Here is a 21,808-nt window from a genome sequence, read left to right as displayed (position 1 = left end):
TGCGTTTTCTTGAAAGATTGTTTTTTTGACAACCAGAGATTATTCTGAAAGACAAAGAACAAGATAGCTCGCAGTTTTTATGTGTTTCCGATAATCTGGCATCAGTTCATCTGGGGATTTCCTCACACACATAAGTGCTCTATGGTTTTAAAATGCTGTATTTCAAACAATAATAGGTTATAAATCCGTTACAATGCGAGTGTCGTATTTTATTCCTACAATGATATTATACAGTATTCGACATTTAATCATCTTCACTGGTCTGTCGTCTTCTACAGCACATTTGACCCCCTGTGAGAGTACTACACCAAAACTTGTAACGCAGAACTCACACAGTCTTTAGTAATGAGACATACAGCTCTCATACACGGTTTCACCAACTATTACATAAAGGCCACAGACTCCAATTATTAGAATCCTCGTCTCACTTCCTTTATATATTTTCCTTCTATATCTTCTTCATATAGAGAGGACCAAAAATTGAACACTGTTGAAATATTTTGATATACGTTAGAGTTTACTAAAAAGGTAGATTATATCATTAGCTATCTTTCAAAAATTTTCCATACATCGAGCGCCGTGGCGCAGTGGAAGCGCGCAGGGCTCATAACCCTGATGTCCTCGGATCGAAACCGAGCGGCGCTAAATTTGTTTTTTTTTGCAGGTCTTTTGCTTGTTATGACCGACCTGTAAAGAAGACCTGTTCTTGCCCGTCGTCTACATGACAGACCAACAGGGCATGTCCTGTTGCCCGACAGTTCGAATTGAGTCACACTACTTCCCGCAGTAGAAAAGTCGAAGTTGGAAGTCCTCTTCAATCTGTGAATTTTGTCGATACTTTCAATTTTTTTTCCACCGGAATTTCAAGTCTATAGGAGTTTGACGGTGTCCGAAAAGGCTAAAGTGACGGGACATCCGTCAAAGGTAGACTCATTAAAGATGAAGTTTCTTCTAACAGTTTGATTAAATGTGTAAGAGTGAGAGATTGTTCACAAAGAGCAGCACGCCCTACCCAGAGACACTATGGATACTTCTGCGGATAACAAAAATGTTGCACATACAAGCGGTACAAACCCACCAATTCATTTAAGCGAGCTATGGAAGGGGGCTATTGATGTTCAAACGACCGAAGTGTCAGGTAGTCCGTCCACGGAAAGCATGGGCAACTTGGATAAGGACAAGCGGTCCATCGCTGCAACAAAAATGGGCACCAGGAGGACCGTCGCATATATTGACATCTTGAAATATATTATGGGAACTCTACCTGGTAAGGACAAATTGGCTAAAATTATCAAAGCGTTGCTAGATTTGATCAAGTTGTACCTGTCCTCCCCTCACCGGATCGCTAACCTAAAATCTGTCTCACTTCTGCTGAAACCCGTCGTTTCGTTGCAGCTGCTGGTCGACAAATTCCTCACCACTGTTCTGACGCACTCTAGAGCTAATTTTGCCAGTAGACAGTTAGGTAATTTCAGATACGTGATTCGTTGTGGTGGGACTCCGTTCAGGGTTATCAAGCTTGCTCAGAAGCTAGGCGGTGTCAACTTGGGGAACTATAAAAAAAAATTGCTAAATGAAACCACGTTGCAAGATGTTATTGACCTCTACTATGGTATCTTTGACGAGTTGGACACGTTGCATAGGCTGAAAATATGGAAAAATGAGAAGCTGTTCAAAATTGTCTCCGACCACGAGTGTATTTCGTGGGAATCAGACATTATGCTTGGCTTGAAGAAAAACTGGGCGCAGTTACAGACAAACTGGGAAGCACAACAGCAATTGACCCCGTCTGCAGAATTATCATCGGGTTTGCGGGAAGCATTGAAAAGGGAGGAGAGACTGATCAAGCTCGATATCGCGCGTCTGACTTGCGATCTGCTAGCAAATTCCTCCGAGTTATTCCACTGGAACATCCATTTACCCAAGGGTACCTATGAAGTGTTGTCTCTCGCGTCTGGTTGTCTGGGCTTTGCCAAGTGCTGGATTGTTTCCAGGGAAGAGCTGATAACGGAAAAAAAACACAGATAAAAGATAAAAGATAAAAGATAAATAAAGGTAATTTAAGCAAGTAGATGTGTAATTGGTAGATTGATATCGCGTCTTGTATAGTAACTACAAGTGGAAGGATAAGTGATCCTTTCATCTGGTTTGGAGTTAGTACCACCCCCTTGCATCATGACGAACGACAGTGTTAAGATTGTGATCCCGTATCGACTACAGTGGGAACTGGATGATTCACTACCCTTATGGAAGGAGTTGGAGGATAAGCACGGTGTGGAGTTTATCAGGTATAAGATGACAACCGCGGATGAGTTCAGAAAGTGGTTAAGGGGCTCTGAACTTAGCGCGGTTTGGATCACTGAAGAGTTCTGTAGTATTCTTGGTGGACCCAGTGAGTTTTTAAATGACTTCCCGTCTACTTTAAAGGCCGTGTTGGTTCCCTGGGTTGGGATAGACTACGTGCTAAACAAAGAACAGTGCGCTTTGCTACGGAAGGAGAGAGATGTCAACGTTGTCAACGTGGGCCCGAATGCCGCCAATTCAGTATGTGAGATGGCTCTTTACTTGGTGCTGAGTGTGTTTAGAATGACGTCGTTTTGGGAATATTTGATCAAGTTTGTTGAGTTTGGGAAAGTGATGAACTGTAGAGATTATCTGGGAACGGAGATAGACGACGTTGAGGACTTGCAACTTATCTGCAAGAACGGTTCTGAAAAGATAATAAACCACTATCAATTCCCCAAGAAATTGAAGCCCTCTGAAGATGGAGAGATTGTGGATGTTGTTCAAAAATTTCAAATAGGTGGGAAAAAGATTGTATCCCCCATGGGGAAAACCGCTTTGCTGCTTGGGTTTGGATCTATTGGTCAAACCATTGCCAAGAAACTGCATTTAGCGTTTGACATGAAGATCCAGTACCATAAGAGATCTGGGCCGCTAAGTGAGGAGCAACTGGGTTTCAAAGCTGAGTTTGTTCCCGACTTGGAAGACGCGAAGTCCTGGAGTGAGGCGGACATTATTGTCATGGCTTTACCTGGTAACGCCACTACAGACGATATAATCAACTACAAGACGCTTGCTATGTGCAAAGATGGTGTCCGCGTGGTCAATGTTGGTAGAGGTAGTTGTATTGACGAGGACGCATTGTTGAGGGCGTTAAAGAGTGGTAAAGTTGCGAGCTGTGGTCTGGACGTCTTCAAGAACGAGTCTACCTCCATCCGGAAAGATTTCATACAAAGATGGGATGTCACTGCGTTGCCACATATGGGGAGTGCTGTTATGGATATGATGTCTTTGCAAACGTTGATCACTTTACAGAATGCGGAGGATATTTTTGTTAAAGGTGGTAAAGGTGTTTACCCAGTAAACTGAGCATCTCCCATTTTTGCTATTGAGAGGGAAAAAAAATTAAAAACTGTACATTTTATATTACATTATTATGTACTGCTAAATGAAGCTTGTAATAACAACAACAACAACAACAAAGAATGGTGCATCCTTTCGTACCCATACAAAGTCCATTTAACGAGTACAAAATTAGTGTTGGGAATTTTAACCCATTGGTATTACTCTCCTTGGTGGAAAAGAAGAATTAATATTACCTTTTTGTTCCTGTTCAAACCCATTCTGCCTCCACTTGTGCCTTTTGGAACGTATAGTCTCTGCGATTTATCGTAGCGACCCCGTCCTTCAACGAACACTTCCACCTAGCTTTCGTTCTTGTTACTTTATCGTAGAGACACAACATTAGGTTTTCGTCAGGCCCATCCTCCTCACCTTCCGAGATCAAATAATCGTCATCCGAGTCGTCCAACTCGGACCCAACTTCGTCTGTGTCCAGTAGTGCACTTCTCTTGGCGTGTTTCTCCTCCATTCTAAGTTGTTCCGCCATTTTCCCATCCGTATCATTCATTGTCAATTCTATCTGCTGTGAACTGGACTCGTCACCTTGCTCCACATCCTTTGTACCACTGTCATCACCATTCAGAGTATCACCTGGCATCGGGACACCCCCATGATCTTCCTGCTTGATGGAATCACCACCTAATATACCAGCAGGATCCCCCGTATTTATATGGTTGTTCGTCTGCGAGTCAAACCCGGGGAGCACAAGCCCCTGGTCAATCCCATCCCCCAGAGTGTCTTCCCCCTTGATGGTCCCGAATTCATTAAGCAGTCTCCCATCAGCACCATCCAACGAGGGCACCGCCAAAGTGTTCGCATTGGTGTGTCCATTCAAGTCATCCCAACTGAAAGCGGTCACTTTACTCTCCGTCAATTTATTCTGCCAATTCCTCTTCAAATCCTGCAAAGTCTGTTCATCTATGCCAGCATTCTCGAAATCCTCTCTCACATCCTGTATCACGGCCTCTACAATCAACTCGTAGACTCTACTAGCTTCAGTATTTGACATTGCGGGCCCCCAAAACACAACTTTCGAATAGGGCACAGGCTTCCCAATATGGAAAAAAGAAGAGAGCGTTGAAAGTTAGGAAAAAAAAGTAATATAAAGATTAGCCCAAGTGTGCCAGACAACAGAGGGGAAAATGAAGGTGTACAGAGAGACCCAACAAAGAAGACCACCAGGCAAATATCAATAACCGGCTATATGACACTGGGAACGAGTCTTACCCGAAAACAATCCGAAAGCTCCTCGAGAGCGAATACGTCCACCGTTGAGTAAGTTTCACATCGAAATGTCTGCAATATTTTTTTTTCGTTCTTTTTTCACGAAATGCTGTTCGGGTAACACACGGGCGCAGTGAAGTTAGCAGCGTGCGCACCTCACTGTCGGGAAGTTACACATCCCTACCTATACTCAAGGGTTGTTGATGGCTCGCTCGACCAATCTTCACACTGTGATGGTCCACACACACACACACGCACATATCGATTACTCAGCCCGCTGCAATGCGCGAGTGCAAAACTGCATAAACGCATCGGACACCACCAATGCAGTACCTTACTGTCCCCACATCCCAGTCCCGGCCTCCCGCACACACAAATTATGCAAAAATTCAAAAGCGAAAAAAAACAGCGCAGAGAGGCCCCGGTACCACGGAGTTTAGCTGCATTCCGGTCTTACTTAATCCGGGTCCCTGCGGGTGTCTCTGCGGGTGTCCTTCCAAAATCACGTCATTGGGACTCCCCGTTCCTTCGCAATGCGTTAACGTCAGAACTGCCTGTCTCGAGGGAAACTGGGCGAAGACCCATGCACACGCCGGCGTGGCTGCAAGTTGAGGGTGTCAAAACGGTTATGTGTTGATCTCGTTCGCACGTTCTTTTGGATTTGATAGTCAACCAAAAGAACGAAACGCATAATATTCATTTTTGGTTTTTGAATACCGTCGCACCCATGTTCAGGTGCTGCCTGTTTCAACAAATGCATAATTTTGGGTCAGCTAGCGGAGACAAACCATGGAGTGTGGTTGTTGCATAGTTTTCTTTTCTTTTCTTGTTTATGCGCCAGGGTTTGATACATAAACGGACGGTGGATACTCATTCAATTGATTGGTTGGATCGGTTTTCTCTTATATCCTTTCCCTATTTCTAAGTAAAAAAAAACCCCAGAGAATATCAACTACTCATCACTGATATAACACAATACAATGTCTACTATTTCTCTAGGTCACTACTTATTCGAAAGATTAAAGCAAGTTGGTGTTAACACCATCTTCGGTTTGCCAGGTGACTTCAACTTGGTCCTGTTGGACAAGATCTACGATGTCCCAGGTATCAGATGGGCCGGTAACGCCAACGAGTTGAACGCTGCTTACGCTGCTGACGGGTATGCCAGAATCAAGGGGATGGCCTGTTTGTTAACCACTTTCGGTGTCGGTGAATTGTCCGCCTTGAACGGTATTGCCGGCTCCTACGCTGAACACGTCGGTGTGTTGCATGTGGTGGGTACTCCATCGACTCACTCCCAGGCTAACGGGTTGCTGTTGCACCACACTTTGGGTAACGGTGACTTCGATGTCTTCCACAGAATGTCCGCTCAGATCTCCGAGACCACAGAGATGATCACCGACCCTCACAAGGCTGCTGACCAGATCGACAGATGTATCAGAACTACTTACGTCAAGCAGAGAACCGTCTACTTGGGTATCCCAGCTAACATGTTCGACTACGAAATGCCAAGATCCCTACTGGACACCCCAATTGACTTGTCCCTAAAGGCCAACAACCCAACTTCTGAAAGACAGGTGTTGGACACCATTTTGCAAAGTGTTAAAGATGCCAAGAACCCAATCATCATCTCCGATGCCTGTGCCTCCAGACACGACGTCAAGGAGGAGACTCAACAGTTAATCAACATCACTCAATTCCCAGCCTTCGTGACTCCATTGGGTAAGGGCTCCATCGACGAGACCCACCCAAGATACGGTGGTATCTACGTGGGTACTCTGTCCAGACCAGAGGTCAAGGAGGCTGTTGAATCCGCTGACTTGATTCTTTCCGTCGGTGCCTTGCTATCCGATTTCAACACGGGTTCCTTCTCATACTCGTACGAAACCAAGAACGTTGTTGAGTTCCACTCCGACCACATGAAGATCAAGAACGCCGTGTTCCCAGGTGTCCAAATGGAACCCCTGCTCCGCAAGCTTTTGAAGGAGATCCCAGCCGTGGTCAAGGGCTACAACCCGGTTGCTGTCCCAGCGAAGATCCCAGCGAACGACAAGAGCATCAGCGCCACCGCACCACTTCGCCAAGAGTGGATGTGGAACCAGTTGTCCGAGTTCTTGCAAGAGGGCGACATCATCATCACGGAGACAGGTACTTCCGCGTTCGGTATCAACGGCACGACGTTCCCCAAGAACGCTGTCGGCATCTCCCAAGTGCTATGGGGGTCCATTGGTTTCACCGTGGGTGCTCTACTGGGCGCCGCATTCGCCGCCGAGGAGATCGACCCGAAGAAAAGAGTCATCTTGTTCATTGGTGACGGGTCTCTACAATTGACCGTGCAAGAGATCTCTACGATGATCAAGTGGAACTTGAAGCCATACCTGTTCATCTTGAACAACAACGGGTACACCATCGAGAAGCTGATCCACGGGCCCACCGCTGAGTACAACGAGATCCAATCGTGGGACCACTTGAAGTTGCTGCCCACTCTCGGTGCGAAGGACTACGAAGCCGTGAGAGTCGCTACTGTCGGCGAGTGGAACAAGTTGACCCAGGACAAGGAGTTCAACAAGAACTCCAGAATCAGAGTCATCGAAGTCATGCTCCCCGTCATGGACGCGCCCCAGTCATTGATCGAACAAGGTAAGTTGACGGAGAAGATCAACGCCAACAGCGGTTAAGCAAACCGCCCCACTCCCCCCCTCCTCCACCAGTAACAGCCGGGAAATCATATAATATACAGTAATATAAAACGATCTAAAGCAAACAGCTTCTCTTTTTGTCAGCGCCGGCGGCAACCGGAACAGGAAGGACCAGGATTCCTTTCTTTTTTCTCTTCCCAGCGCCCGGGATTCCTCTGTTACAGCCGTGCGTCACATAGTGGCGTCCTGCAAAAGAAGAAGCCCGCGGTTTTTTATTTCTTTTTTTCCCACTTCCCGTTTTTTTGGAAGCCCGGCGGGGCAGCAGAGGATGCGCGCAGACCGCGGGAGGGTTGCATGATTTATGCGTTTAGAGGAATGCGTTTCCGACCACTGGCGCATTTTGAATAGAATATGCGGTTAGTGGGTCGGCAACGCATGCAAAAAAGGCTGGGACCGCAGGGCGTGGCATCTCCCCACAGATGCAGTGTTGAGAACACAGCTCAGATTGTGATCTTCTGCGGTAGCGTGCCCTTTGAATCAGGGAAGAAGTAAGGCGTAACGTGGGGCCATACCACTCCGCAGCGATGAGATAAGTTGGAAAAATTTTTCTTGTGCTCTCGTTTCTTTTCGCCCAAGCGATGATGTTTTGTTTGACACTGATGCCCAGGTGTACAGCTATTGTCGATGGGTTTCCGTACCGTGAGGGTTTTTTTTGGGATTGATTCAAGACGGTTTTTTTTTCCAATGCAGCGTATATAAACTACTGGCATGGTTTCATCTTTCCTCAATTCGAAATAATTGTTCCTTCCAGTTTTTCCCATCTGTTTTCCTCTCTCTGTTCTGACATAGCAACCCATCCAATACAGATATACACACAAAAATGTCTACTGTTTCTCTAGGTCACTACTTATTCGAAAGATTAAAGCAAGTTGGTGTTAACACCATCTTCGGTTTGCCAGGTGACTTCAACTTGGTCTTGTTGGACAAGATCTACGATATCCCAGGTATGAGATGGGTCGGTAACGCCAACGAGTTGAACGCCTCTTACGCTGCTGACGGTTACGCCAGAATCAAGGGGATGGCCTGTTTGTTGACCACCTTCGGTGTCGGTGAATTGTCCGCCTTGAACGGTATTGCCGGTTCCTACGCTGAACACGTCGGTGTCCTACACGTCGTCGGTGTTCCATCCACTTTGTCTCAAGCTAAGGGTCTATTGTTGCATCACACTCTAGGTAACGGTGACTTCGACGTCTTCCACAGAATGTCCGCCGAGATCTCCGAGACCACCGCCGTCATCACTGACTTGTCCAAGGCCGCCTCTGAAATCGACAGATGTATCAGAACTACTTACGTCAAGCAGAGAACCGTCTACTTGGGTATCCCAGCTAACATGTTCGACTACGAAATGCCAAGATCCCTATTGGACACCCCAATTGACTTGTCCCTAAAGGCCAACAACCCAGAATCCGAATCCGAGGTTTTGGACACCATCTTGGACTTGGTCTCCAAGGCTAAGAACCCAATCATCTTGGCCGATGCCTGTGCCTCCAGACACGACGTCAAGAAGGAAACTCAACAATTGATTGACGCCACTCAATTCCCAGCTTTCGTCACCCCAATGGGTAAGGGCTCCATCGACGAGACCCACCCAAGATACGGTGGTATCTACGTCGGTACCTTGTCCAGCCCAGCTGTCAAGAAGGCCGTCGAGTCCGCTGACTTGGTTCTATCCGTCGGTGCCCTATTGTCCGATTTCAACACGGGTTCCTTCTCTTACTCTTACCAGACCAAGAACATCGTCGAGTTCCACTCCGACCACATCAAGATCAGAAACGCTTTGTTCCCAGACATGCAAATGAAGTCTATCCTACAAAAGTTGATCACTCAAATCAAGCCAGTCATCGCCAACTACTCCCCAGTTGCCGTCCCAGCTAGAGCCCCAGCCAACGCCGCTGTCGACCCATCCACCCCATTGAAGCAAGAATGGATGTGGAAGGAACTAGGTAACTTCCTACAAGAAGGTGACATCGTCATCACTGAAACCGGTACCTCCGCTTTCGGTATCAACGGTACCACTTTCCCAAAGAACACCGTCGGTATCTCCCAAGTTCTATGGGGGTCCATTGGTTTCACCGGTGGTGCCGTTCTAGGTGCTGCTTTTGCCGCTGAGGAGATCGACCCTAACAGAAGAGTCATCTTGTTCATTGGTGACGGTTCTTTGCAATTGACCGTTCAAGAAATCTCCACCTGTATCAAGTGGAACTTGAAGCCATACTTGTTCATCTTGAACAACAACGGTTACACCATCGAGAAGTTGATTCACGGTCCAACTGCCCAATACAACGAGATTCAATCTTGGGAACACTTGCAATTGTTGCCAACTTTCGGTGCCAAGGACTACGAAGCCGTCAGAATCGCCACTGTCGGTGAATGGAACAAGTTGACCCAGGACAAGGAGTTCAACAAGAACTCCAGAATCAGATTGATCGAAGTCATGTTGCCAGTCATGGACGCTCCAGAATCTTTGATCAAGCAAGGTCAATTGACTGCTGCCATCAACGCCAAGAAGGATTAAACTGCTTGATAAGGATTAAAATATCATCAGTGGACTCTCTTTCTAACGAACAGGAAAAGAAAGAATCATTAAGTTCTTTTATATATACATAGATAAAAATACAAATTTTTTATAACGTTCTTCCATCATTTATTTTCTTTCCTTTGCTAGGAAGCGAAGAAAATCTGCAAGCGCAGCCATCAACACAACGGTTTGGCGTTGTCCTCCCCCGCTTCCCCTGGGCCGAGATGAAGCCAATAATTCAATTAAGGAATCCCTTCCAGCAGAAATTTTTAAGTAAACAAGCCATAGCAACCCTCTCAACTCCGGAGCTTCTGCAAAGATTAAATTTCGTCCAGAAAACCCAGAGCGGACTGTTCCATTACCTCCCGCTCTCCCTGCGAATTCTCAACAAGATAACAGGCATATTAGACACGCACCTACAGAAGAACCTTAAGGCACAAAAGTTATCCCTGAGTACGCTATCGTCGAAGTCCCTGTGGTCTCGCACTGAAAGATGGTCCAACACGGAACTGTTCAAACTGAAGGATAGCAAGAGTGCGGAGTTCTGTCTCGTGGCGACTTGCGAGGAGGACGTCACGGAATTGATGAGGGGCCACATCGACAGTTACAAAAATATGCCCTGCGTCGTTTACCAAACCAGCAGGAAATACAGGGACGAGAGAAGACCCCGCGGCGGGTTGCTTCGCGGGAAAGAGTTCCTCATGATGGATGCGTACTCGTTTGCCTCTACTGCGGAGGAATCCTTACAAGTGTTCAACGAAACAAACAGGGCTTATGACTTGATATTCAAAGAATTGAAAGTACCGTACGTCAAAGCATGGGCGGATAATGGTGATATGGGGGGTGACATCAGCAAGGAGTACCATTTGGTCCATGAATCAGGAGAGGATACCATCTTCAGTTGCTCGCATTGTAAGAACGTGTTCAATGAGGAGATGGCCGAGTCCTCCCCTTTAGAGGAGGGCGCAATGTCAGGGGACGTTAATGTTAAATATGCACTAACTGCAGACCATTCCACTTTGATCTGTTTTTATTTCCCTGCTGACAGACAAATCAACTGGAACAACGCGGTGAAGGCAGTGGACGGTGACGTCGATAAGAAGCTACGTGATTACAGCAATGCTAGAGTTTTGGAAATATTCCAGGAGAGGAGTAACGAGGATATCATGTTTTCAAAAGTTCTCCGCGTCATGGATTGTAGAATCAATTCGAGATCAAACTTCCCAGACTTCCCACTGAAGAACTATCTGAAAAACAACTTTGGACAATTGGAGGGGCTCTCCATTGTCAACGCCGTGGATGGGGAGAAATGCGGTTCCTGCGAAGAGGGGGCACTGACTGCGACACGAAGCATCGAGGTCGGCCACACTTTTGTGCTAGGAACAAAGTATTCAGAACTTATGAACCTCAAGTTCAAGGATAAGGACAATCAAAGCGACAAACTAGTAGAGATGGGGTGTTACGGTATTGGCGTCACGCGAATCATCGGCGCTATCGCAGAGGTAACCAGGGACGAACAAGGTATCAGATGGCCAAGTCCGATATCGCCATACTTGCTCTCCGTCTGCTCTGTTGAGAACGGGACGGACGAGAGGGTCTTGAAAGTTGTTGAAAATCTATCACAGTCAAAGTCGCTCCGGGATGACATTATGCAAGATTTTAGCAATTCTTCAGGTCTTGGCTCAAAGATCCAAACTTCACACGCACTGGGGATCCCTCTGTGTATAATTATCGGGTCCAAGTCGTGGCCTAGAGTCGAGATAGAGGTGAGGGGCAAGAGATGGTGTGAAGATGGGGAACCCGCATGGATTCAAGAACACGAAAGGAATAAGTCAAAGTTCGACTGGGATCATATTCCTCAGCGAGACGACCATCTAGAGAAACACATAGTTTCTCACATGTACGTTAAAGAGGTTGTAGAAGCCTTGTTAAAGGATATATAGCGCTTCAAACCAATTACATCTTGTAGATAGCGTAGTCGTGAAACGTGTTGTAGCCCTGAGCTCACCGACTCGTCTGTGTGAGACGCGTATCGCGTCACGTGCCTGAGCAACTGAGCATTTCTTAAATTGAAGAAAAGGAAAAAAATTAGATAATAGTAATTGTACCGTACATTGTGTAGTACCATGCAACGAAGGTTAAGGAAGTAGCTCTGTATCAAGCTGTTTGGGTATTTTTTTCGAATCAGGTCGGAAGATCTTCTTACTTTAAACAAAGCAGAGGCTGATTGAGAGCAAGTTTACCGCTTTCTATTTTTTCAAGCTCTAGATATTTCTTTTGGAGAAGAGTGACTTTGGGGAGAAGTGAGAACGGAAGTTGCTACTGTTACAGACAAGAAGAGTTCCACAATTACTGACAAAAAAAAGAGAACTATCTTACGTTTGACAATCATGGAGAGTCCGATTGGAACCAAAACACTAGACTTGCTCAAACAATACAATAACCATATCTCTGAGCGGGATAAATCGATAGAGTACATCGAAAAGAATACAGAGAGTGCAAGCAACAGACCTACTTACGATGAACTGTTTAAAGAAAACGTCAAACTGAAATTGCAGGTGGATGAGTACGATGCGGAGTTGAAAAGTTTGAAGCAGGTTATTGAACTACTGAAGAAACACAACAACACTTCCATCGAAACGTTGCTAGAGGAAAACTTGACTCCAGTTGAGAAAAAAAAAGATTTCATACTACCCCCACGCTCTGCTGAAAGGAGGATGAGTGGAAAGGATAGTGATACTCAGTCCATAATAAGCTCTACCGCATCGAGTTATAGTAAGTCAAATGAGGTTCCGCGCATTAGTTTACCAGGAAAAAAGTTGATTAGTGGTATGGTTGACAACCCACCGTCCCCGGCGACTACCATAAAAACGTCTACTAGCGATGCGAAAAGCCCTTTGAAGAGTGATGACGTCAATTTGCGGGCCTTGAACAACAATCCCTTTATTGACCCAATCCTCTCGCCAAGTAATAGCGGCAGTACTGAGAGTCCGGGCAAACCAACGGCTTCTGTAACTTACACGACCTCACGGATTCAAATCAAATCGCCAAAAAAAACGCAGTCCCCCGTCCAGGAACGAGCACGCTCGCCTCAAAATCCAAACAGAATGACCTCCGTGATAAACAACCAAATACGATCACCTTTGAAGAAAACCTTTGTTGAATCAAGAGCTGATTTCAACTGTTCACCTACAATGATCACAGAAAATATTCCACCAAGGGATAAATTTGGCGGAGATTCGCTAAACTACACTCATCCTATCAATACTCGTAATATGCCTCTACAAACCAAAGACGACTCCTCCGAATCAGGTAATTCGCCGTTATCCGCAAGAACAAATTCAGTGAGGAATGTATCAGGGGAACATTACCCCCCCTCAGACTCCTTGTCCATTAATAGCATCAACAAGAGCATAACGCAATCATCCCGACCAACAGTAACCACTCCACCTCCTAACACTGAGCTAGGGTCTCCTATCTTGTTGAACAAGAATGATTCGCATACAAGTGCTATGAAAAGTACTTTACCCTCAACCTTAAACAATAAAGCATACTTAGAGTCAGCCTTGGATTTGCACATCAAGACCAAAGTTGCGGCAGAAAAGATGGAGGATGGTTTGAAGAAGCCTACTATGAAGAATTCAAGCTTGCCCGCCGTACCAGCAACATTAACAGCAGGTTCCAGATCTGTTTCTTCCCAGATATTAAAGGTGCAAGACGATTTTAACCCCGATGTTGTGACGGACACTCAACGCTCCATCAGTACTGGGACTGTGCAATCTCACGTAGCTAGTATGGTCTCAGAAATCCCACTATTTGTACAGCCAGATGAGTTTGGTACGATAAAACTAGAGATAGTCAGCTCTTTATTCCAAGAGAATGATTTGGACAGGGACGAGCATCTCGTACTGATAAGCGTAATAGACCGTAAGACGGATAAGGAAATGTTCAAATTCTCCAAGTCTATCCAGAAAATACGGGAACTAGACGTCTACATGAAATCCCACATATCTAATCTCTCGTTACCTTCTTTACCCGATCGCAGCCTATTCCAGGCAATCATACCAGCGAAGGTGGCTATGAGAAGGGAGTTGCTGAACGAGTACTTTGCTAGTATATTCAGCGTTCCTGCGTTCCCGCCTAACGTGTCATTAAAAATCGCCCAATTTTTGAGTACAGATACTGTCATGAACCCACCAATGCTTGGGGATACCACGAAGGAAGGTACTGTGGTTATGAGAAGACCAAAGAAAGCCTTAAGCAATAATATTGGATGGAGAATAAGGTATGCTATCCTGAATGATGGTATTCTGCAACTATTAGAAAGAGATCAAATTGCGGAGGTTATCAAATTACAGCATTGCGCTATTGAAATAATACCGAACATTCCAGAAGATAGATACGGGACGAAGAATGGGTTCTTGATTAATGAACACAAAAAGAGCGGATTATCCTCAATTTCTAAGTACTACATTTGTTTGGAAACCGCTAAAGAGCGTGAATCATGGTTATCTGCCCTAAACCAACTAACAGGTCAGTCGCTGCAATATTTGAACGCACACTCCCCGAATATGAGCCACGGGGATCAATCTTCACAACCGAACTCCGTCGAGGGCGCCAACTCGCTGTCTAAGACGGATTCTAGTTCCATTATTGACCAAAATTATAGCAGCAACGAGCTCAGAGTAGAACAAAAGTCAACGCAACCATTGGGACGGACAAGTAGTCACACAAGTGTGGCCTCTTCGCCAAGGCAGCCAGATGTAGCCGATGAAAGGGATATAAGAAGATTGAAGATGAGAAGTTTGTTTCCATTTAAGAAACTGAACATCTCGTCAAACTCAACAGGCGTGCAAGGAGGTGCACCCAGCACCACACCGAGTGATTTTGAACCAGTGACCATTTTAACTCCCGATAGCAGTAAGTCATTAACGACGCAAAAGTCAGCGGAATTGAACAGTTCTCAAATTGAGTTATCGTACGACCAGCCTGTAGTTTTTGGTTCATCCTTAGATGCGTGCTTAAAATTAAGCTCGCACCTGTACCAAGGAGAGTATGATATACCGACTGTCGTTTATCGATGCTTGGAATATCTGTATAAGAATCAAGGCATACGCGAGGAAGGTATATTTAGATTGAGTGGATCCAGCACACTGATAAAAACTCTGCAAGAAACATTTGACAGAGATCATGACGTCGATCTGTGCAATTATGAGGAAGAGGAACAACATGCCTACTTGGGGGTGAACACGGTTAGCGGGTTGTTGAAGTTGTATCTGAGAAATTTGCCCCATCTAATATTTGGTGACGAGCAGTTCTTGACTTTGAAGAAGATTGTGAGCGAGTATCATTCCAATGATCGTGCAATAGCTTTTGAGTATCAAAAACTAATACAACAAGGCCAATTGCCACATGCTAATATCTCGTTGATGTATGCACTTTTCGAGCTACTGAATAGGATTATCGACAACAAGAAGTTCAACAAGATGAATCTGCGAAACCTATGCATTGTTTTTTCTTCCGACGTTGAACGTCCCAATAACAATGCTGCAGCCTTTCATCGTTGATTTCAAATGTATTTTCAAGGGCGAGGAACCCATTCCTGACGAAGAAAGAGAGCACGTAGATGTCCATATTCCTCAACTCTAGAGATGTTGGATACTCGTGATTCCGTGTACTATTTTATATCATGATGTTTAAGAGAACAAAAAAGGAGTAAGAAGTTTCTCAATACTTGAGACCTTGAATTATTTTGGTAAATGTGTTTGGGCTATAAATACAGATATGCAATTACTATGAAACGTAAACTCCATGTGTTATTTAGAATATCTACCACTTGCTCTCTCCACTTCTTGTGGTGTGTTTCCTAGTCGAGACATAAGATATCATAGATATGTCGCTGTCATCATACGCGGGCGGTTCCTGTTTAGGTTTTGTTTGGCGACGAGTGTGTCTTAGGTATTCAGTAGTGGTGTTGGATGGTACTTTATAAGCGTTGTTATTCGGGTGGCGTGGATCTTTAGTGGTGTACTTATACGTCCCTTGTTTTGGCGGCGCCTGTTCCTCTTCCTCGTCTTCACTCTGGATAATCTCCAAAGTTTCCAAGTGTCTTGAAATATCGTCAATGGTAATGTCTTCAACGGTTCTGTTGAATGATTGATTCAACGCCTCATCATATTCGTAATCCTCATCCTCATTATCACTGGATAAATCTTGCTCGATGAAAGGAACATTGTGGCTGACTGGGTTACTAGCCTGTACAACTTCTGGTTTCTGGATCTGCTCTTTCGGTATGGAGGAGGCTTGTGCTCTTGTGAGTCTTTGTGCAATGGTGTTTTGTCCTGGTGGTAAAGTGGCTGCACCATTGGAGGGTTCTTGAAACAGCGTTTCCTTGAACTCGGGTATCATGGCGCGACCAAGCCTAATCACCTCCTCTGCCCAAATTCTGATAACATCTTGGGCCCGCTTGGTCTTGTAAGGTTTCCAGTTTGGTTTACAACCTCTGACGATTTCTTTGACCACCTGTTCTGACCCCCACTCTCTAATCCAGTCTTGGTTCTGCAGCCCGATCAAATGAGCAAAGACTCCCGAGGTTATTGCCTTATCGGAATAGCCACCTTCCATCACTGAAAGTACTTTACCTTGGGTATGCATTTGAGCGAGTTTCAAAACGTCCTTAGTGAACAGTGTGTAGAATTCCGTGGGGACGTTCACCGAGTGCCTTTGCATAGAAGTCTGTTCGAACTCTGAGGCGTCAAACCCAGCACTTATGACGACGAGCCCCTTAAATGGTGTCCCCTGCTTCTGCATCTCTAATCTTGCTGTTTTGAAGTACTCGTCTGCCTTAGCGAATAGAGTACGATATTTGGATCTGTACAGTTTCATAAAATCTTCCTCTGTGGCCCATGGAGCTAAATGAACGTTCCATATATTCAGATCGTGAGAATCCATGATACATGTGGATGCATTTCTAATATTTTCTGAAGTGGCATACCCTGATTCCGTGGGGAACGAATTTATATCGTGCATTGAGAAATACCCTACTTTGGGGAACGCAGCGGTTCTTTTCCCAAAATCATCGTACGGTTCCTCGTTCTCCTCACGGGTGGCCCCATCTGGTTTAAACCCAGCACGTTTCCAACATATATCCTGCGTTCCGTCTCCATGATGTAAGTCGAAATCAAGGATCGCCGCATGGGTGACTCCGTAAGTATCAGCTGCGTATTCAATACTAATATGTGCATTGTTCAGCAGGCAAAAGCCGGAGGGTCCAGTAACATGACAATGATGCCCCGGTGGTCTCACCACGACAAACACTCTATTACTTATGTGTTCAGGGGACGCACCCGTGAATATTGTATCGACCCCTGTCTCCAGAGCCCCTATGGTACCTCTCAAAGCAGTTAATGTTGCTGAGCTCAAGTATATATCCCCCGCGTTCCATTCTTTCGGGACTTCAATCTCTCCCCTGGCCAATTTCTCATCCGCTCTTTTACACAGTTTATAGACTTCCCTTGGCCAACGAGATCCATGGACTTTCAAAACATGAGGGGCATTCAGCGATCCAGCCCTATTATGTGAAGTCTTCAGTGTGAAAAGCGCTGGGTACATAGTAATAGCAGCGGCGACCCCCATGGATGCAGCAAGCAACCTTTCCGGTCTCTCTACAATCGTCTTCCTGTACGAATTGGAGACCCAATCCCTGGAGAAAACATGCTGTAAGGACAGTGGCGACAGCACAATGACTGCCTTCGCGGACTCTGGAATCTGGGAAGCCGATCGGGCCGCTGAGATGACATTTGGGTTGTTTTGAACAAATTTCTGGAACTGGATGTAAAACTCCTCTAAGGGATCCTGCGACATCTCTGCTACGGACCTTTTCCAAAGAAGCGGGACCCTGTGTGTGTATGTATATCTGAGAAGCCTCTTCAACACACTGGAACAGTCTACAGTTGGAGGCAACACCAGTTCTTCTGCTCCTGTTTCGATAATTCAACTAATAATAAACAAGAACGCTTCCAGAAGTTTCAAAAAGTGAACAACAACTTTATCTGCTTTGTTTACACAGTTTCCCAAAGCGGAAATTGTGGGTGTGTGGGTGGGTGTCAAGGTACCCCTAATATGACACCGCGGGTTTTGCTGTGGTGTGCGGGTTTGCAGTATAGTATGGTAGTATAGCGTAATACAGTAGTAGTGGTGTAGATCCCTGGAGTCATAGTGTCCTGAACGGGTGTTTGAAGACGCTGCTGGGTGGTGGTTGGAGGATGCTTATACTTTGGAAGTGGTTGCCAGGGAAGGGAAGTGTCTTGGCTGGATTAGTACGGGGTGGGGGGTTTAGCTGGTCCCGCATCGTTGAATTGACTGCTCTGTGGTTTTATTTGACCAGGCCCTCTGAATGTAGTCGCCCACAAACGAACTTGTTTTCTGTCTATGGCACCACCGAGAAATTACCAGATTTATGTAGTGTCCGCCGTTTATATTTGCGGCACGTGACCGCGCCTTTTTGTTTTCGAGAAGATTTTCTATGCATGCTTCTCAGGTTAAGAAGAGAGAGGCAGCATGCACTCAACTTCTGAGACAGCTGGAACAGTTCCCGTTAGCTTCCCACTGGTCTCCAATTTCAAACAATGATATTTGAGTTGGATGAGGATTTGAAAAATCTGGAATTGGAGAAGCCTGTTATCACCAGGTCTCCCTTTTCAGATAATGAGGAAACGATTATTTCCAATGACGAGTGTCACGATATGATCAGTGAGCCACCACAGTCTCTACAGGATTATTTGGATGTCGATGTGCCCTCCGCGAGGCATACAGAGAAGAGAAGGCCATCGGCAGTGGCCAAGTTTTCTGTACTTTCACCCATGCATACAAGGAAAGTTTCAATCTCATCGGCGAAAAACGGAGATGAGACTAACGCATCTCCACATTCAGACACGGGGGTGACCACTTCATCTCCAACTTCAAACCATACTAGTGGTGACCCGAACTCAAGGAATTTGCAAGACTTCCAGCCTGTAAGAGTATTGGGGAAGGGAGCCTATGGTAAAGTTATATTGGTGAAGGATCAAAAATCAAATAAACTGTTTGCCATGAAACAATTGAAAAAGGCAGAAATCTTGATAAATGAACAAGAGATCAAAGACGACGCCAAAGAGGATAAGCCGGATAATAAAAATATCGAGCGGACATTTGCAGAAAAGACAATTCTTTCCGAGTTAGAACACCCTAATATCGTCAAGTTGTTTTATTCATTCCACGACGTGTCTAAATTGTATCTTATTTTACAGTACGTCCCCGGGGGGGAACTTTTCTTCCATCTTAAGGAGCATGGTACACTAGATGAGGATACTGTCTCCTTTTACGCGGCTGAAATCAGTTGCGCGCTGAAATTCTTACATGACAAGGGGATAGTTTATAGAGACTTGAAACCGGAGAATTGCCTGCTAAATGACAGGGGGCACTTGGTTCTGACAGATTTTGGTCTGAGCAAGAAAAGTCTGGAAGATAACGATATGTCTAACCAAGTCGACGATGTTTTCACGTTGCACTCGATTATCGGTACCCCCGAGTACGCGGCTCCAGAGATCCTACAGGGGCTACCATACAACAAGAACTGTGATTGGTACTCCCTAGGGTGTCTTCTTTTCGATATGCTTGTCGGGAAACCACCTTATACGGGTACAAATCATAAAGTCATAATAAACAAGATTCAAAAGGACAAAAATGGGCCTAAAATTCCGTATTACTTGAGTGAAGGTATGAAGGACATGTTGAACTGGCTTTTGAAAAAGGATAAACTTAAGAGATGGCAGGTGGATAAATACTGGGCAGAAACAAGGGAAGATTCAAGACAGGGCAAGGGCAAGAAGAAGAAAGTCGGTAAACAGAGAGAACTGAAGTACCAGTCACACTTTATATTCAGGAAGATTGATTGGAAGTTGATGGAAAGTGGTGACTTACAGCACACTACTCTGGGACCAATTGTTCCCCTAATTACCGACTGGGAATTGGCCGAGAATTTCGACTCTGAATTCACCTCGATGTCATACGATGATGGGTACACAATGGAAATCCCGGCTAGGAATTCTAAAGATGACCTTTTCAAGGGCTTTAGTTACAAGGCAAGCGGGAGCTACTTGGACAGATACTTCTAAAGTCAGAACTGGAACAGTAAACTCTCTGTGTAATACTATGAACTCATCCGTGCAACAACATTAATATCTGTGATAGACTATACACCAGCTCTCTATTATTTTAATGATTTCATATTCTTCCTGAGTCTTATTTCACACACGTTGGCTTCCACTTAATAGTGGACCCTCTTCACACACACACAAAAAAAATGGAAATAAAGTGTTACCACTCAGAAAATAGAGGTAAAAGTGTAGGAAGAGTTTCGAAGCCAAAGGGCACCCATCGTACGATATATTATGGAACCAAGCCACCGGAACGCAATGCCGGAACGTTTCCATCATTTGAATATTGATTATTCGCTACAGCGGCAGAACGCTAAAAATCTAAGCGAAGTAGCCGCGCAAGGTGAAAGATTCGGGGAAGTGAAGGGAGATCAAATGTATGAAGTGTCGCTATCCGGGACCACAGAGCAACCTGACGAGGCAACAGGGTGCCAGCTTTTGAAGGAGAACATATACTACGAAACCTCTGAGGAAAGATATAAGGAATTGTTGGCATTGAGTCGGCGAACAAAATCGCCATTTTTGAAAGCTATTGTTGATCCAGAATTCTGGTCCCCCAAGAGGCAAACGGGGATGGACCCTCCTAATATTAGAAAGGAGAACCTAATTTTGCAATCGAGAAGGAACGAACAGGCTGATTTTATGAGATTTTGGTTGCAGGCAGCCAGAATTACTGAGAAGGACAGAGAGTTGATCAACGATTATGAATGCGCAGGTCGCTGGGATCGGTTCAAGCACAAATGCCGTCATATTTTTGATCACAGACTCTGGAAGAAAAGGGGACGGCCCCAATAACCACGGATCCGTTGCTAATGCACGCGGCGCAACACTGTGTCAGATAAAACAGACTTATCGCATGTGTCTTATATAAGCTATCGTATCCTCTCCAGTTGATGAAATTAATTATCAATTGGTGAACTGCAATAATACTGTTTATTTAACCACAGTCGTGAATGATGCCGTTGGATACTATCACGAGTGCTACTTCACCGAGGCGTCGTTCATGCCGTGGCCTCACTCGAATAGGAGGTTATACCGCTGTTAAAGTCGGGTAACAGCCTTCTTCCGTTTTTTTCCTCGAGACTCTCAGATTTCGAGTCCGTAAATCAATAAATAAGCAGAGGACTGGGCCATCACAACTGCCCTTCGTATCGGAAACAAGTCAACCAAGACTCTTTCCGGGCCATGTCTGCCAACGATTATTACGGTGACAATAAACAACAGGTATGTGTATTAGCCTGCGTGTCTTATCATGTATAGGAGCCCTCTTTTCAACGAATGTAGAGGAAATCTGTACCCTCCTCCTATATTGAATAAGCCCGGCGATGATATCGAAAGTTACTAACAGTTTTGATCTCTCGCGAAACGTGATAACCCATCTCTCAAGTACGCTCGTCCAAGTGCACCACCCCCACAAAGTGCCCAGTACGACAGGGGATACGCACCTGCTCCCGTACAACAACAGCCACAATATTACCAACAGCAACCACAACCTCAGTATTACCAACAACCTCCTCAGCAGCAGCAGCCAATATACGTGCAGCAACAACCAGCATCTAGGAACAATGAGGATTGTATGACTGGGTTACTAGCTGGGTTGTGTATCTGTTGTACCCTGGACATGCTTCTGTAGAGAAGCAGATGAACGGTGACGCCCTTTCCCTGTTGGATCAAATAGGGAAGGAAGAAGTACGAAGAAAAGTATTCCACTAGACCAATGGAGCGCCACCACAAATCACAAAGACTTTAATAGATGGCCTTACCTT

The 21,808-nt window shown here is 45.3% G+C and overlaps 10 protein-coding genes and 1 non-coding gene across 11 annotated transcripts; 9 read left to right on the top strand and 2 right to left on the bottom strand.

Moving 5' to 3' along the window:
- The first annotated feature begins 573 nt into the window (after window positions 1–573).
- KNAG0Jtrna3M lies at window positions 574–645 on the top strand. The gene has a single exon. It is a non-coding gene; the product is annotated as a tRNA-Met (tRNA).
- A 378-nt stretch (window positions 646–1,023) lies between these two features.
- Window positions 1,024–2,028, top strand: KNAG0J01370 (uncharacterized protein; the record flags this gene model as incomplete). The annotated part of the gene is made up of 1 exon (XM_022610137.1): window positions 1,024–2,028. One exon carries the CDS (start codon window positions 1,024–1,026, stop codon window positions 2,026–2,028), a length of 1,005 nt encoding a protein of 334 aa, XP_022466463.1.
- Window positions 2,029–2,175: 147 nt separating this feature from the next.
- On the top strand, window positions 2,176–3,372 carry KNAG0J01360 (glyoxylate reductase; the record flags this gene model as incomplete). The annotated part of the gene is made up of 1 exon (XM_022610136.1): window positions 2,176–3,372. The coding sequence occupies one exon, from the start codon at window positions 2,176–2,178 to the stop codon at window positions 3,370–3,372; it is 1,197 nt and encodes a 398-aa protein (XP_022466462.1).
- Window positions 3,373–3,616: 244 nt separating this feature from the next.
- Window positions 3,617–4,414, bottom strand: TOA1 (transcription initiation factor IIA large subunit; the record flags this gene model as incomplete). Its single annotated transcript, XM_022610135.1, has 1 exon — window positions 3,617–4,414. One exon carries the CDS (start codon window positions 4,412–4,414, stop codon window positions 3,617–3,619), a length of 798 nt encoding a protein of 265 aa, XP_022466461.1.
- Window positions 4,415–5,609: 1,195 nt separating this feature from the next.
- KNAG0J01340 (alpha-keto acid decarboxylase family protein) lies at window positions 5,610–7,307 on the top strand (the record flags this gene model as incomplete). Its single annotated transcript, XM_022610134.1, has 1 exon — window positions 5,610–7,307. The coding sequence occupies one exon, from the start codon at window positions 5,610–5,612 to the stop codon at window positions 7,305–7,307; it is 1,698 nt and encodes a 565-aa protein (XP_022466460.1).
- Window positions 7,308–8,148: 841 nt separating this feature from the next.
- On the top strand, window positions 8,149–9,843 carry KNAG0J01330 (alpha-keto acid decarboxylase family protein; the record flags this gene model as incomplete). The annotated part of the gene is made up of 1 exon (XM_022610133.1): window positions 8,149–9,843. The coding sequence occupies one exon, from the start codon at window positions 8,149–8,151 to the stop codon at window positions 9,841–9,843; it is 1,695 nt and encodes a 564-aa protein (XP_022466459.1).
- Window positions 9,844–10,070: 227 nt separating this feature from the next.
- On the top strand, window positions 10,071–11,789 carry AIM10 (putative proline--tRNA ligase AIM10; the record flags this gene model as incomplete). Its single annotated transcript, XM_022610132.1, has 1 exon — window positions 10,071–11,789. The coding sequence occupies one exon, from the start codon at window positions 10,071–10,073 to the stop codon at window positions 11,787–11,789; it is 1,719 nt and encodes a 572-aa protein (XP_022466458.1).
- A 447-nt stretch (window positions 11,790–12,236) lies between these two features.
- Window positions 12,237–15,413, top strand: BEM3 (GTPase-activating protein BEM3; the record flags this gene model as incomplete). Its single annotated transcript, XM_022610131.1, has 1 exon — window positions 12,237–15,413. The coding sequence occupies one exon, from the start codon at window positions 12,237–12,239 to the stop codon at window positions 15,411–15,413; it is 3,177 nt and encodes a 1,058-aa protein (XP_022466457.1).
- A 262-nt stretch (window positions 15,414–15,675) lies between these two features.
- HOS3 (histone deacetylase) lies at window positions 15,676–17,709 on the bottom strand (the record flags this gene model as incomplete). The annotated part of the gene is made up of 1 exon (XM_022610129.1): window positions 15,676–17,709. The coding sequence occupies one exon, from the start codon at window positions 17,707–17,709 to the stop codon at window positions 15,676–15,678; it is 2,034 nt and encodes a 677-aa protein (XP_022466456.1).
- Window positions 17,710–18,473: 764 nt separating this feature from the next.
- Window positions 18,474–20,000, top strand: YPK3 (putative protein kinase YPK3; the record flags this gene model as incomplete). The annotated part of the gene is made up of 1 exon (XM_022610128.1): window positions 18,474–20,000. The coding sequence occupies one exon, from the start codon at window positions 18,474–18,476 to the stop codon at window positions 19,998–20,000; it is 1,527 nt and encodes a 508-aa protein (XP_022466455.1).
- A 276-nt stretch (window positions 20,001–20,276) lies between these two features.
- KNAG0J01280 (uncharacterized protein) lies at window positions 20,277–20,837 on the top strand (the record flags this gene model as incomplete). Its single annotated transcript, XM_022610127.1, has 1 exon — window positions 20,277–20,837. The coding sequence occupies one exon, from the start codon at window positions 20,277–20,279 to the stop codon at window positions 20,835–20,837; it is 561 nt and encodes a 186-aa protein (XP_022466454.1).
- Between the last annotated feature and the right edge of the window lie 971 nt (window positions 20,838–21,808).

The sequence above is a fragment of the Huiozyma naganishii genome, chromosome 10 (assembly GCF_000348985.1).
Source record: "Huiozyma naganishii CBS 8797 chromosome 10, complete genome".
Taxonomy (NCBI): domain Eukaryota; kingdom Fungi; phylum Ascomycota; class Saccharomycetes; order Saccharomycetales; family Saccharomycetaceae; genus Huiozyma; species Huiozyma naganishii.
Note: the sequence above shows the minus strand (reverse complement) of the source record. Positions and strands in the feature narration are given on the sequence as shown.